Below are 16,775 nucleotides of genomic sequence, written 5' to 3'. Positions count from 1 at the left end.
GCGGTAGTTTAAGTGTGCCTACTGATATGAGAAAGAGAGAAATGCAGAATTAGAACAGTAAAGCATTTACAGATCTAAGGAGAGTGAAGGAGCAAGTCAATGACTCCAATACTTCAACTCAGTCGCAAATGAAGGCGTTTACTTGCTGCGTAAAAGAAACACTTATTGAAGCGCTCAAAAATGAAGAAGCGCCAAAGCATTGCGCAAATAACAAGTATTTCTCAGAGCTAACACAATCCTAAGTAAATTTGTTGAGAACACTATGAAGGAAGTTACACTCTCTAGGCTGTATGTAGCACAACTTTCTACGGGAGAACGTTGGTGTGTAGCCAAAAATGTATCTAGTCAAAGGAAGGTCCTGCATTGTCAACTTTTATCATCCCAAAAGCTTAGCAACTGAGGCAACCTATACGTGCGCAACTTGGCACCTACGAACTGTATTGAAAAGAAAATGTAAGAGTATGTGGAAAGACACTATCGAAACGTACCCAGATGGAGGAGCACTTTGAAAATTCACTGAGGAGTGTGCGACTGCTTATTTTGCACTTTTGTTGATCGCTCTGTGACGTTAGCTGTGGGATTCTCCGGCCACATCCCCTATAGGAGTAACATCAAACATCTGTAGTGACACATTATTTAATATCCTACAAAGCATATTGTTTTCGAAGCAATGCATGGTAAGTGGAATGTTAGTGTTAAGTGCCAGAGGAGACATCGAGGGTCAGCTATTACAAAGATCTAAGTGAAGGGATTCGGAATATTTCTACTTAGGGCTATTCTCTAATAAGTTCTGAAACCTTCACGCACGGGCCATATTTTATTTTAAATTCTATCAGAATACGGATACGACGCCCGCGACCAAACCCGCAAACTTCTCTGAGGGAAATCCCCCTTGTACCCTGCCGCAGCTCCAGCTATCGATGAGGTACCCGATTTCTAAACCGGCATTTAGTAGCTGATAGCTGTCGGACAGGACTCGACCTCTAGAGCGCTCTTCACACGGCGCTTGCAGCAGAAGAACCCGAAGACAACAAACTCGATAATGAGGAACACTCCCGACGCGGCCAGCATGGAGGAGCACAGCAAGAACACGGTGAGCATGTCCTCGAAGCGAAGCGGATGGTAGGCGCTGCTGCGGTCCTGCTTGTTGCTGTCCAGGAAGCAGGAGATGCCGTGTGGGTACAGATCTTCGTCTCGCAAGAAACGCGAAGGCATCTCGTTCAGCCACAGGCTCCTGTGCTTTGAAACGTTTTCATCGTGTGAATGTTCTGCACGAGTATATGGGCATTTGGTATTCGCTACGATATGAACTTCATGGCAATACGAATAATTATATCATCATCATCACCTACTTATCTATGTCCACGTACTGGAAATTTCAATGTTTAATCACTCCTTCCCACGTGATTTCGTAATTAGGTGGTACGTTTTTCCTTCCCTTATAGTGCAATCCGTGAACTTCTGTTCGATTACATGCCCTGTAGTGATCCTGCTTATACCACTCTGGGACTACCGGCAATGACGCCCATTCCTTCCCCTTCGGTTTCCAATAAATTCCCCATCCCGTATTTCCTCGGTGGATGCTCTGTAGAGGCTGACCCAACCGACCATCTGAGGTCGCTCGATCGGGCCCAGCATGAAGCAGAGGCCGTAGGGCTCCTGGGCCCGTCGTGCGTTCCCCGAAAACTACAAGACCAACAATCGTTTAATAAAGATTTCGCACTCTCCCTTGCCCACGTTCACTCCTTTATTTCGACTGGAACCTCATTATCTCGCCTTTGCTGTTTGAACCAATGTGCTTTCCTTCCGTTTCTTAACGTTAGATCTACGATTTTCATTTCCACAGCTTGCAGTGCCTTTCTTCATTTAGCCTCATTTTCCTATCCCAGTGGTGAGAACCCGTAGGATATACCGTTGTTCAGCTATTTGCTCTTGTCGCCTTCTGGTAAACTGGTATTGATGAGCTGATAGTGTCCCCAAAATTCAGCTGTACCCAAAATTGAGTTTCGTCTCCATCGAAACGCGCCGGCCTCGGTTGAGGTCTTACTTTATGCCAAAAATAGTAGTAGGGCGCCCCATATACACAGCCACCAATGCGGGACGTAAGTAGGTTTATTTCCTTACCACTTCCAAGGCTTGGCTGCTTATGGCAAACTGCTTTTCTTTTTCGAGACTGGTGAGCATTAGCATAGTTTTATTCCCAATCACATTTACACCCACAGATATTTACTATGATGCCCAATCATGTTTTGCAGTTCATTCCCTGTGTATCTTAGACCAATAGCCAACCGCATAATACTTAGGCGTTTTCCATCTATTTTTTGTGAGTCAAGCTATTTTAATATCTCTGGTAAGCACGAGGCGAATGACCGTGGAAAAATTATGTCCGTCACCGAATTTTTATAATTTCCCGGTGAAGGATGATCTACAGTCGCAATAAAATCATTATAGATTCACTAAAGAACCCTTACAAGCGCCTCTTCGTATGCAATGCCTATATGATTGTTGAGGTGAATGTCAGTGTAAACTTGTCAATAAATCCAAGTTCTTTTTTTAAACATTCTAACGCATTCGTTCAGAATAATTACATCGTAACTTTAAAATCACAGCAAAACACTCTCTACTATTTAACTCTCAATAATAAGCGCACTGGTTTTAAAGCAACAACCTTTCATTGACAAAATGATTTTCTTTCCAGTCGACACAGGAACACTAAAGCCCCTCTCTATATACATCAAAATACACCATTATGGGTACGGAGTTCCGTTTCTTGAATGAATCCAATCTAGCGTAACTTCCGTTTCTACGCACAAATAAAAAATACATTGTTTTATCATTCAGCTTGACTGCCTCTGAGGAATTCAGTATCGCCGACGTGTTGCCGTTTGTCCCTATGAGTACCTGCGGACATCATTTCAGAGCTCAGACAATAAGCGTGAGGTTGTAGTTGCACTTGCCTCTTGTCGACTCCTTCAACAATCCAGCGTGGGATGTCCCGGCGAAAGTACCATGAAGATCGGAGCGAGGTTATGGTCTGGGTGCCTATGTAGAAGTAGCCTCGCAGGGCAGAGCACTGCTTCGAGGCATGCACCCGAGCGCTGGTGATGTCTAGCAGCAGTACGGCACGGCGGCGTACCACCAGATCCAAGGATCGGCGCGAGTACATCTGTGACAGGGACATCTCACCCTTTCGATCGACGAGGCGGTCGTACAATTCCCGCACGCCCTTCAGTTGAGAAATCTGGGCCGAAGTAAAGTTAAATGAAGATACAAGATGAAATATTTATCACCGTTAGCTTGTCAACTGCTCCCTGACGTCACTGTTTTCCAACATCACTGATACACAATGATCTACTTGTGTAAGTGCACACCTCAAAATTTATGATCAGATGTACGTACCTTCGGAGTTAATAGCTATCGGTGTAATTTGAAGAAAACGACTACGTACGTGTCCTGGTCGCTTTCCAGGTAGAACGCTTTACATTGATTACGTGGGACACACTAGCCGTGCAGTAGCTGTAAGGGCTACCGAGCTCCGCATGAACACCAAAGGATTACTGGACGAGATTGCTCCAAAAGGCTTATTGGTTCGCCATCCGGTAATCCACTCGCGGGAAACGTGTCAATAGCAACACTAGCCATATATGTATTCGGTAATTAAGCATACGATTGGAGATACTAGCTATAGCCGTGATTCCAATAAAATGGCCAAGTCCCAGTCCTTGCTTCAAAATCAGGCAGCATGTTCATCTTGCTTTTTACAATACGCAGTATCCGCAGCTGATAGTAGGGTTTCTAAGGTCCAAAGCTTGTTGTCCGCAGCAATGATGTACGAACTGGAATGCGGCAACAAAGGTTAATCCAACAAACTGCAATCCATCCGCTTGAAAGTCTCTGAATGGAAAGGCGTGCAGTGTATATGCGTTGTTATCAACACTGAACTTTAAGTTTTAAGTCTTGATGGACAAAAATACCTTTCTGCGTTGAAAGGCACGCTTCATGACTGATACCTTTTAATAGCCCATTGTCGTCTTGGAAGTAACTTGGGCAATGCCAGAGGAATAATGCAAGCGACAACAATTTCATAGAAGATGTTGTTGTAGTGCTTTTTTTCAACTGTTTGAAAAAAAGCGTTATTAGATATCACATGTTTTCCTATTCGGTGCTCTGACCTTGAACAACTCTACTATAATAAGTGAAACGGCTTTGAACACTTGTTAAGAAATGTAATTGTTATGTTTGTGCCTTCGCGGACGGCTGTACAATGTAGCCCTTCCGATGTCCTGGCAAGTAGCTCCATGTTTTAAGTATGCACACTTGCATTACGGGTGTCTGACTGCATGAGTTTGCATATAGCCCGGAAAGGGAGGTTTTATTGTTCCGAGGACACGCGTCGTATTCTCTAAAGCCTTCTGTTCATTCTTGGCTGCGCGGCTCGTCTACTACGTCGCATTAACCCACCAGTGTAAGCTGAGTATGCTAAAGCAGTTGTCACTGACGGGTACATATGAGAGCGCCAAATTTACGCTGATATATGAACACTAAAGTTGCTCTACTTTTGTAGCGTTTATTTATTTTCACTGGAGCCGACTAGTGAGAAAGAACCGAATTTTTTAATCAGCCTATCATGTGTCGGCGCAGTACTTGTACGTGCATTATGGTGGCATAAACATGCATATTCATGAGACGTGAAGTCCTTAGTATAAATTTTGTATAAATTGAATTTTCCTTTCTGGGGACGGACAAACGCAATGTGTCTTTTTAAAACCGTTGCGTTTTCCCTTTACTTTCACTGTTGTTAGCGTGAAAGGAAATGCAATTAAAACAATTCGACACGACTAAGAAATCCAAGAGCTCAGTTGAAACAAACTGAACAGTGGATTATTTGATTTCACTGCTAAGCATGAACGGGCGAACGTAATGTGTATTTTTAAAACTATTGCGTTTTCCCTTAACTTTCACTGTTGTTAGCATGAAAGGAAGTGCAAATAAAACAATTCAACACGACTAAGAAATCCAAGAGCTCAGTTGAAGCAAACTGAACAGTGGGTTATTTGATTTCACTGCTAAGCATGATAACAGCTCTTTCTTAGTGATAGCGAATCTCGATTAAGCACTCATAGTTAAGACACTTGCACAACCCATAAGTGTGACCGTTTTAAAGCCTGACCACACACTAGGCTCGGAAAAATTTACCAGCATCAGAACCTTTGTTTGGAGACTCAACAGCAGCTTACAACGGCTGGTTACCCCTTTATGTAAAAATTTAAGCGTTCAATTTTAACCGCTCTTCAATTGTTACAATGTAGGGGTATGCCACTCAGTAAAAATCTCTTGGATAGGTGCCGCGGGATATTTGTAACGCGAAAGTAATTCCTAGATCGTGGGCAGCGTGGACTGAAAGGGCTTACAGGATTTGGGGACGCCATTTGTGGGCAGGATTCGTGGACGCCATTTGTGGACAGAGCGCGTCCGCTTTGCCACCACTTGGTTTTGAACCCGAACCAGAACGAACCCATGAGCGTCCTTATTACAGGCAGGGTTCAATCAAATACGACTCAGAGTTCCTGTGGATTGCCGCAGCCGATTACGTCTTGTGAAAAGCTGCAGCACACTCTCGCGCTGTGTAGTAAGTATCGCCGTCCACAAAAAGTTGCAACAGCAACACACTCTTGCTGTGTGCCATGTCATTGTCTTCTTGAAGTTGCATCTGCGTCGCTACTTCGTTTAACCTAGGTAAATATGCGATACGCATATATCATCTGCGGCGGAAGTTCGCCAGCGCAATGTGTGATGAATCCAAGAGATGGCGCGACAGAACCCGCAGTTCTCTCGCATTACTACCGCTAAGCAGAGTGAAGTACACCCCATTATTTTTGCTTCTCATTTTACGAAAATGGCAATAAAATAATAACATATTTGTTATTTACAATAGAACACAAAGCCACACAAGCCGCTTAATGTCAATAGAAAGGATCGCATTACGAAGCCAAGGAATATAAAAAGGCGATGATAAATTGCAATAAAATTACTACGTTCATAACTGATAGCGGCATTCGTAAAAGAATTAAACATAAAAATGCGTGTAAAATAAATCGACCACAATTTTTAGCGCTCGTCTTCTGGCCCGATAAGAATATCGGGAGGTGGCTGATTTAGTATTTTAGGGAAATGGACCGTATAATTTGCCGCTCTACGAAACAGTAAAACAAAAGAAATGTTTCTCCAACACTGGAACCAGACAATTATACTAACAATATTAAGAGATCATTTAGCATTGTGCATAGGCTATCCTATGTCTAACGTGTTCTATAAAAGCGTGAGGTTTCTGTTATTTCGTGCACGAGAACTTACCTGCAACACATAGGTGAAAGGTGACTTTTCTGCCGCAATGGGCAACATATCCGGCTGACGCATGACGTCTTCCGCGGTGTTAATGCGTGCCGTGTCCGACTTGACGAGCAGGTTCGCCTTAACTTCGCCGTTGAACAAGTTGACCAACACGAAGCACGCCAGCAACCAAGCACCGAGTAAGACGCGGTTGGCGTGCGGAACGAAACGAACCTGCGTCGCTGCGCAACCCTTGTTCCACAGAGCGTACTAAGGCACCCAAAGGAGGCGCGTAAGGAAACGAAATAAAATTTGAGCCTGAAAACAGAATTTCAGAAGTCCGTCAGCTAGTGCTACATATTTTCTTATATTGCGCTTGGGACTGGTGATAGGTAGACAAAACCATTTTGGCTAGTTTTTCCTAGTCCTTCCGTGTAGCTCCTATATAGAGAATCGCGGCTTTGATTTTCGTCGTGTATCAATATTACAATATCGCAAACTTCATTTCAAACGCGCTAGTACCCCCGTGTATGTCAGGGAAAACCACGAAAAGCAGCGGTAGCTTGCCAGTCCACGACATTACTTATGACATGTTTTGCAGCAAGCTGGATAGCAGTGGCAAATTATAACAGTTTCATTATAATAAGGCGAAATTCGAGCGCTGCTCATCAGCTGTTTCACCTTTTCGATAGACTGAGGCAGAGAATTCGAGCAAGACTCGTATGTACAATTACGGACAACCCTTTTTTTCTCACACGTATTCCTTCAAGAAACACTCCACTAACAGTTCTTGGCTGTCATGAAAGAAACTTTGTGGTCGGAGAAATGAAGAGAGCAATTATGTTATCAGGAGGTGGCGGGAGGCAGCGCGTGCGCCCATAGAAACGTTGCGTGACGAACAGATAGCAGCGATTGACTGATGCCGCTGACGTCGCTTGCGAGTGAAGCGAGTGAGAACGGGATGCACGCACCGTGATTAGCCGGCATTTAGGTAACCGGAGAGCACTCTCGCCGCCACGCAGGAAGAGGGGAGGACCGCCTCCTGGAACGCAACTGAGTTTACTACACAGAAATGATGAAACACGGAGAGTTGTGTTTCAGCGTCGTCCTTGTGCACCCCTGCTGGTTTTCACCTTCGACACGGTTTGATTTGTGGGGTTTAACGTCCCAAAGCAACTCAGGCTATGAGAGACGCCGTAGTAGAGGACTCCGGAAATTTCGACCACCTCGGGTTCTTTAACATGCACTGACATCGTACAGCACACGGGCGCCTTGCTTGTTGCCTCCATCTAAAAGCGACCGCCGGGGCCAGGATTCGATCCCGCGTCCTTGGAAGCAGTAGTCGAGCGGCGTAACCACTGCGCCACACCGGCGGGGTGTGGCGCAGTGGTTACGCCGCTCTCTGGCTTGCAGTAAGCCATCAGCAGCCACTTCGCAACTTTACATCGTGTTTACTCGAATCTAAGAAGGCAGTCTGTTTAAGAATAGAGAATACGGAACCCTTACGTCACCTTACATGTCAGTATAAATGTATTTCATAATACACGGCGCCAACTCATTGAAACTGAGAAAACGTTATCCAGGTTGTGCCCCACAAAACTCTGTCAGAAGACAACGCTTTAGCCACTGTCACTGTAAGCCGCAGCAAACAAAGTGCATGGGTTGACAGCTTTGACTCCAGACAGCACGAATTTCACGAGCCATGGGGCTTAGCTCTGCCAGGTAATCTGGCAGGTTGTGCGTTGCGTGTGAGCAGTGTGAACAGAGGACAGCGGTGGTTTCCGCAAATGATTGTCATATATGTATTTGTCTTTCTTATTTCTTCATTGCACTGTCGTCATGCGTTGCAGAAACGACTATTTTTTCTCTTGCCATCAACTTTCATGTGTCGATCTAAATTAGAGTTTGTCCTAGATGCGAGTAAATTTCAGGAAATTATTAATAATACAACCGCTGTATTTCGGTGGAGTGCCAAGCTTTGGCATGTTGTTCGTATGTTTGACGCACGACTGAGCGGGTAGAGCGTATGCGAGAGACAAAGGTCAAGTCCTTACCTTCGAAGAACAGAACTTCAATATAGGCGTACAAGTACTTTGACACGTCCATTAAAAGGTTCGTCTTTCCTTTTCTTCCGGCAACGCGAAAGGCAAATGTTGACAGCGTTATGAGAGTGACCAGTGAAGTAATAAAAAGGATCCATGACTGAAAAAAAGACAACCAACATTTACAGTATCTGGAATCATCTCTGCATGATAGGAGCTACAGAGGATACCTTATGTTCAAAATGTACAGCTCTGTAGTAGTAATAGGGGAGCAGCCCTTTGATCAAAATTGATCTTTTGAATACGCTATATTATTTCGTGAATTATGGCGCCCATGTTTCGAATGGCCCGAAGCATCAGGCTCGTTACTAGTTTTCCATAGAGAAAAAAAGACTGTGATCTAAGCGCCACCGCACTCGTATACTCATGAAAGATAGCGAAGTACGAAGTTCCTCATAAATACGTGAAATGAATAACGTACGTCTTATCTATCACAACTGTAGGAGCCTGCATCAGACTCATTTAAACGCATTGAGACAGCAGGAATCTGTACTTTTGGTAATATAAGCTATACGTTTGTGACAACACAGACGTCAGGAGTGCACATCACCTTTCTCAGAAATGCGCTCGCTAGAATAGGCTATCACTCGATTATGCTCCGATTCCTACCCGAAAAGACTACACCCGCTTATCTACAGAGGAAGCTTTGTTTTCAAGCAACGTAGAAACCGTAATCAAGAAATTGCCAGAAGTTTATACCAGACCTGACACATGCTGTAAGAACGTTGCGACTTATGTGAGGCCGTGGGCGTTTACTTTTAAAAGAGCTTGCACTACTGCTTTTGGATGTAAACACCAATGACAATAAAAAGTGGCACACTTAAATGTAATGGCATATTTTGGATGCTCTATGGCAATACAGATTGAAGGGAACATTTGTATCCAATTTAATACAATATCCATGCCTTTTTAAGTTCTTGTATATTCGACCAATATAAGCTTTTTGTTTCATCATCAACAATGCCTGGTTTATAAAACAGGCGGGAATTTTAACTTGATTTTAATGTAAAAATTTTCAAGGGGAACTTCCAGGTCATATTAGGGTTGACTAAGATTTAAGGTTGTGGGCTCTCAGGATTGTATGAAATTGTGTGCTCTGTCTGAAACTTATCCAATCACATGATTGTGGAATCACTACACGACACGCGATGGTTTCGTTTTCTGTTATACACTCGAGTTTTAAAGCTAAAATGTGTCCCCTAAATTGGGAAGAAGTTCATGATAAAGGTGCAAACCGTTCTTTGAAGTGGTAAGCTCAGACAATTGCTCTCTTACCATCCTTTCAAACTAGTGCTCTTGGTTGCAAGAACGATGATTTACTGTGGTTAGGGCGCTAAAAACTTTTTCTTTTCCTGCACGGTTTAAACTACGTATGCTGTTTACAGACAGCACTGCTTTTGTGAACATCGTGTGTCTCCCTGTTGACATTTTTTCTTACGCAGAAACACAGTGGCATTTATCATCAGAGCAAGGGATGTTAATCACCGTTTTGTCGAACATGTTGATGAATGCACCAGAGTCAGACACGAAAGGATCCAGCATTCCACTCAGGATTCTCATGTCATCAGTGAATAGCTGCTTTGTCGACGGAAATTTTTTCCACAGAACATATTCTACGTTGAAAGGGCCGGCGGCAACGTCTGCATACTGCATTCGCAATGAGAGAGTTTGACTAGTACCAGGTTCCAAAATCAACAAAGATAACATTGCACAAGCACATTTCGTTTTTAGCACTCTCTCGTTGGCGCTGGTGACACGATAGTCATTTGGCGTCCTTGGCAGCAATTCGAAAGCATTATTTCACTAGTAAACCGATGCCAACTTGCGACAGAGCATCCGTGTGCTCGTGAGTAAATCGCAGATAAACAATATTGCGTGCATTTGCGCCTGCTGGGAACTGAGCGCGAGAAGCGGTAGTTGATAAGGCTACTAACATAAATTAATGGTTCTGTTTTGAAAACCAAAAGCGCAGTGTATTTGATCAGTGAAAAAACTGAATCTGATCGTCCAGCTTAACATAGCGGCTCTTCAACAGAAATTAAAGAGCACTGCAGAATCTGCATTGGAGTAATGCGAAAGCACGAATGCTGCTGTTGGTCGCTTCTGGTTTTTCAAGTTGCTTATTTCACTTTTTCTTCACCCATTTTAGTCTTTGGTACTTTCGAATTGCCCGCGAATCCTTTTCTATGCCCCTTTTCGGCTCTACTTCCGGTTGCGTGACGTCACATGTTTTACGCCACATTTATTATCTTCTTGTTTACGCATTTTAGTCTTTGGTACTTTTCAACTACGCGCCAACCTCTTCTTATTCGCTCTTTTGACTCGACTTCAGGTTGCGTGAGGCCACACGTCACCTTAATAACGTCAACCTCTATCGATTAACACCACTCTTAGCCTCTGCCACTTTACAAGTACTCACAACTGCTGCGGACACGATTTTGCGTGTTTTGACTCTCATTAACTACCTTATTAATGTTCTAATTGCTCGCCAATCCCTTCTTATTCCCTCTTTTGGTCTTTTGAATCGACTTCAGGTTGCGTGAGGTCACATCCTTGACGTCACCTTATTAGCCTGGTTTAATTAACTATTTCAGTATTTGATACATTGAAATGTGGCTCCTAGTCATTGGCTAATAAAACATGTGTGTATTTTGTTTTATACTCTTTGCCTCTTGTTAATTACCTAATTAACTTATTGGCCTAATTTTTTTGGACACAGCATTACGTCACCTGATTGACGCTACTCATTAGCCTCTACCACTTCTCAAATACTCACAACTGCTGCGGACAACTTTTAAATTTTTTTCTCTGTAAATAATTACCTAATTGCTTATTGACCTAATTATGTTTTTGGACACAACGGTACGTCACCCTCTATCGAATGACACCACTCGTCAACTTCTATAGCTTCTCAATTACTCACAATTTCTACAGACAAAAATTTGCTTTGTGGCCTGCGGACACGGTCTGCGGACAGAAATCTGTGAACATAGCGAAGTAATGCTTTCGCATTAAAAAACAACCGTGTCATGTAAGTACTAGGCTACAGGAGGTATGCGTGACACCAGCTTGTTCTAAATGTTTTCCGTTTTGTATACTGCTTTATCCTGGCTAGTGTACTGTGTAACGCATTGCATTATGTTCTTTTTATTCCCTATTTCATGTAGTTAACACCCCTCGAGTATCGCCCCTTGGGGGATATGGGAACTTTACGCGCAGAAGGCAGTTAATAATTGATCACCAACAACTCAGAGTTGGCCTTATGTCATTAATGCTTATGATGAAAAGAGATGACGTGCAGATGCGGACATGCATCAACGTTTCAAGGACGCCGCGACTCAGCAATGGAGGAGTTTAGTCGACCGCGACCAAAGCAGTCTGGTGTTTTTGCCTTGCATCTAGCGTGTGCTCATGGATTTCGCGAACTGATGACATCCAACCCACCGTGAAATATAGGCTTACCCCTTTATCGATCATCATGAGGGATCCGACAATTGTACCATTAGGGGTAATGTCTCCATAGTGGCCGTCCAGAGGAGGGATAATTTCAGGGCTGCGTGTGGATCAGAAATAAGTGCCGGTTAAAAGAAAACTTCCTGCTGTATAAATAACAGAAGTTATTGTATTACTGCAGCAAATAACAGAAGTTATGAATTGTTGGCCCAAAAGAGAAATTTTATACTCTTCATAAATATGCCATGCATAATGACTGGATACAGTAGACTAAAATGGGTTTTGTGCAAATTATGCTATTCAAATTTACATCTCGCGCGTGAGAATACATCTGAGAAAGTTAAGTGAATGTGACATCCGGAGAACGTGTGAAGTGGTGTAGATATCCTACCTGCTTATATCCTTGAGGCGCAGACGGATAAAAGCACGTCCGCTCGATACCTTCGTATCATTAACAGAATAAATCACGCGTAGAAAATTGCCACAGGCTTCGATGAATAGCTCTTTGCTGTCCACATTACGAGGTATTTCGCACTTCTCTAATATGCATAACCTTTTTTTCAATGAATTGCAAATCTTGTTCGGACAAAACAAGTGATAAACTGGGTTCACTCCGGTAAATGTTTCTTCTGTGATAAAAAAAAATTGTAAATATTTTATGCAAACAGGGCTACGTGACACCACCTGATGCGCATTTTAACAGTGATTTGATAGACGACAAAAATTGGGACATAATTTAGCTTCATTTTTTAACGATAAAATTACGATTGCACTGAATGCGAAACTCATCAGACATCGGTGTTTTGGTGAAGCCTCCAAGTCCTAACATTGATAGGATGCATTTGGAAAGAGCATAAACTTCCCTGTCCATAAGAAAGAAAGAAAGAAAGAAAGAAAGAAAGAAAGAAAGAAAGAAAGAAAGAAAGAAAGAAAGAAAGAACGAAAGAAAGAAAGAAAGAAAGAAAGAAAGAAAGAAAGAAAGAAAGAAAGAAAGAAAGAAAGAAAGAAAGAAAGAAAGAAAGAAAGAAAGAAAGAAAGAAAGAAAGAAAGAAAGAAAGAAAGAAAGAAAGAAAGAAAGAAAGAAAGAAAGCGACGGAAGAAATATTTGTTATATTAGTTCTCACGTAAGGTTCATGGATGCCGTAATATTCGTCAGCGCTGCTCCTACATAGCCGTAAAGCTTCTTGACGCCGTCTTCCTTGTATACTATTGACCATGGTGGGTACTGCGACCAGACGAATCATAACAATGACATATGGAACAAGCAGCATAACTTCTGAAGCACTTTTTCTCATTTTTACACCAGTAGGCAATGTGTTACTTCAGAGTCGCAACTATTCGCTCTCATTAGGAGACAAGCATCCGCGACTTTTTACAAATAGCAAGGTGGTGAACCTGTACATGGTTTTCTTTCTAGATGCACTTAAGAGAAAAGATGTGACGACGCTATAATGAGGAATAATCAAGACAGGTTTCTGTAGGCTTCCACTACTAAAATTACATTAAACGTTCTTGCCACGCCGATATAAAAAAAGAGGACAACTTTCAGCCCTATACGTGCTGAGCAGCCGCATAAATATTTTCAGTGTCCTAACATACTGTCGTGATTATCAAGTGGTCTTCGCTGAAAACAGTGTCGTCTCAAACATTAGGTTGCTTTCGCATTGACGTGTAGTACCTTTTAGCGTCTAATCTAAACTAATTTTTTTTTGGCGTTTTGTTTTTCTCTATCTGTGCAGTAAAACTTAGTCGTCGATTTAAATTAGCAAGTGACATATTTGCTTTTAATTACTTCGAAAATTTTATATTTGAAATGATGAAGACTTCATTGGAGACCGAAGCTATTTTGTCGCAAATGCTTGCATACACTCTGAGCATGTTTTATTTCCTTGGCAGTGTAAAGAGAGCTTTTTCTTATATATATACTGTAAAGATTTTCCGTCGAACATTTACAGACTCTTATCGAATCCTGCAGACATATTACTGTCGACATTGTATATTCATTCTAGAATTAAGCCTATATACCTTTCCAGTTCCTTTTGGTTATTTTGTACTAGTGTATAAGAGCTTTCCTCTCCTTTCCTCTCTACATAACGTTCGGAATATCTATAGAGAGCACTTAAATTATCTATATGTAGTTTACAGAGAAACAGCTAAGGAAAATGTATGAAGATTAAATGATAGCTAAACTATAGACCTTAGTGAAAACGTTGTAAAGAGAGTCTATGGGCTATGACAACATTTTTGTAAAAGAAATCGAGACCAAATTTGGCCTCATCCTCGGCATAGACTAACAAAAGAAAATTTTATTGCCACCAACTCGCGACCAGAACTGTCACTATATACTGGACCCCAGGTCACTCGGACGAATCAGGGGGCAATGCGGCGGCACACGCCGCGGCTGCCTTAGCAGGTGCGATGTCCATATTTACTTCCCCACCCCCCTTGCTTCATCCTTATTCGACCTTTGGCGGGCAACTCACCCCTTCTCTTGCCCTTATGCACTATACTCGGACCAGTCTTCGTAGGCTCAGTCAGCATCGCATGCAGGTGGCCACACCAGACCCACATTTTACGAGAACCCACCTCACCCGAAGTCAAGAAGTATTTTTGAATAAGCTCATCGCCCATGCGGCTTACACGCCACGTATTATGGCCCGCTGGCGTCAGTAATCGGAGAAAATGATTACGTGCCCCCACTGTACGACTCTAACCCGCGGCGGCATATCTCATTTACTTTGGGATTGCCCTGCTTTTTCTACTGGACGCCCCGAGATCGAACCCTAGCGCCTGGACTACCGTTCCCTTCTAGAAACTGATGCTAACACACAGATGATATTTGCCAAGTATGGCTCGCTTAGTGGCCTGGTTAGAGCAATGTGATTCGAGTGACGACCTAAACAATGAAGATTATGTCTACTCCCCTTTATCTACATCCATGGCCATGAGCCTTCCCAATCAATAAAGGACATTCAATCAATCAATATCCCAAGAGCTTTATTTTTACATTAAAATAGATGTTCTCCACTACAAAAAAACTAACGGCTACTGTATCGCTATTGAATAAGCATTTGCTTGATAAAAGGCAAGCATAAACTTTTAAAATCCTACTCTCAAATTAATGGAAAGAAATGTCGAATCTAACGGAGTTTTCATGTAAGGACCACATCTATTTTACGAATACGAAAAAAAAAAAAATAAACAACTCCGGCATCTGTATGGTTTACAAGAGCGTAGTAAAGGAATTCCAGAGCTGCCACATATCAAGTAACCGTATATAATCAGACATATTTGAAGTCGGAAACTCTGCGGTGTATTAGTTGTTACTTGATATAAATAATAAGTGAAATCTATATCCCTATGGCCAGAAACATGACTGTGGACATTCTCTGCACGAATATGTGGCCTTTCTTTAATTACATGTTAAACCTGGAAAGCGCATAAAAACAACGGACAACAGAAAGAGACAGACACACGAGCGCTTGTCTAAATGTCTAACCAACTCGCCCAAACGCTGCCATTATTGAACTTTAATTACAATTATGTGCCGCAGGTGTCTTTATATGGCTGAAGTTCATGATATTTTAGCGGCCAGAGAAGTGGATGACTGACTTCATGTAGTTCACATTACATTCATGGATTCTTCAAGTGGGAATGAGACGCGATCCATTACATGAAAAAAAAAAATAATTGGTTCAGAATATTTCACATGATGTGCTAAAGGACAAAACGATTTCATAATGGACCCTGGAAAGTGCGAGCTCCTATAATCAACGTCCCTTTAGACTGAAACAAGACCTGTTATTCAGGCAAGCCTTTTAGCCCTTCACTATATTATAATAATTATTGCTGTATTTGGCCCTGCACCACAGCTGACGCAGTTAGAGGAAGTTACTGATACCGCTATGCCACGCTAGATGTCGCTAGATGTTTTCACTGCACCTTTAAAATCAAATTTCCGTGTGCAAACATCGTCTATAGGACATGGAGGAGAAAAGGTTACATTCCATACCGAGTAGGCTGCAATCTTCAGACGCATGCTGGCCGGCGGAATAGAATTGAACGAGACAGATTTCAGCCGTGCTGTGTTATATAGGGTCCCTCAGCACGTGATCACAGAACACGTATTATATGCCGCCTGATTTAACCCAGATTGGCATTTCTTTCGAAATATTTTTTGGTTTGAGTGGAATAAGAATCATTGAATCGCAACGATTCAGATTTCGGTGAAAAAAAAAAATTAACAAATCCTTCATTTTTTAACTCACTGAAGCATTGCGCTGTTTATCGAAAACACTGAATACAAACGAACAGAAGAGCACGATATTTTCAGCTTCAGAGTCCTGTCTACGGGACTATCAAACATAACATCAATCCAGAGAGAATGTGTTCTTTCGAGAACATATATCATTCACCATAGCAAAAGTGTCATTAGCGCTGTACAACCTCTAGCATCGATTCTAGATCCTATAATCTAGGAATTGGCAACTTTTCATTTAGGAAACTTTCACCGATCGTTCATTTCTCATCGTCAATAAGTACATAAACACAACAATATATTGCACAAAACTTTGGTGAAGGGACAGAATAAGAGAACAGGGGGTGGCAGATCGATAGCGATGTACCAGCCCCTGTTCTCTTCGCTGTATAATCTATGCCTTTTGAAATAAACTTAAATTGGTAGTCAGCGCCTTGTGTTTGTGCTCCATCGTGTCACTGTGTCCGTCCCTTGCGCTGTTCCTTCGCCATGCAAACCCAATTAGCCCGCCAACTCGCTCTTATGCCAAAGGAGGCGAATTTGAAAATTTACCGGTGTGTCAGCCCGAATTCGATGTTCAATGCTCAAGGGCATTGGTGGTTTATTGAGACCCGCATGTATATGTATTAAAT

General features: G+C 42.4%; 1 protein-coding gene across 1 annotated transcript; it reads right to left on the bottom strand.

Moving 5' to 3' along the window:
* Positions 1–948: 948 nt before the first annotated feature.
* LOC146185569 (uncharacterized) lies at positions 949–15,924 on the bottom strand. Its single transcript, XM_084607858.1, has 8 exons — positions 15,898–15,924; positions 13,010–13,110; positions 11,895–11,985; positions 9,918–10,079; positions 8,385–8,532; positions 6,355–6,572; positions 2,958–3,241; positions 949–1,234 (listed from the first exon to the last, which is right to left on the bottom strand). Exons 1-8 carry the CDS (start codon positions 15,922–15,924, stop codon positions 949–951), a joined length of 1,317 nt encoding a protein of 438 aa, XP_084463984.1.
* Between the last annotated feature and the right edge of the window lie 851 nt (positions 15,925–16,775).

The sequence above is a fragment of the Amblyomma maculatum genome, chromosome 6, assembly GCF_055883805.1.
Source record: "Amblyomma maculatum isolate TAMU_Amacu chromosome 6, ASM5588380v1, whole genome shotgun sequence".
Taxonomy (NCBI): domain Eukaryota; kingdom Metazoa; phylum Arthropoda; class Arachnida; order Ixodida; family Ixodidae; genus Amblyomma; species Amblyomma maculatum.
This window is presented reverse-complemented; position numbering and strand designations above follow the sequence as displayed.

What these genes read in the sequence shown, in the direction of transcription:
- LOC146185569 (XM_084607858.1), bottom strand. Translation starts at nt 15,924, where the DNA reads ATGCGTCTGAAGATTGCAGCCTACTCG. An exon ending in TGAAGATTGCAGCCTACTCG is followed by an intron (nt 13,111 to 15,897) that starts GTATGGAATGTA and finishes GTCTGGTCGCAG; the next exon opens with TACCCACCATGGTCAATAGT. An exon ending in TGAAGTTCTGTTCTTCGAAG is followed by an intron (nt 6,573 to 8,384) that starts GTAAGGACTTGA and finishes AGGGTTGCGCAG; the next exon opens with CGACGCAGGTTCGTTTCGTT.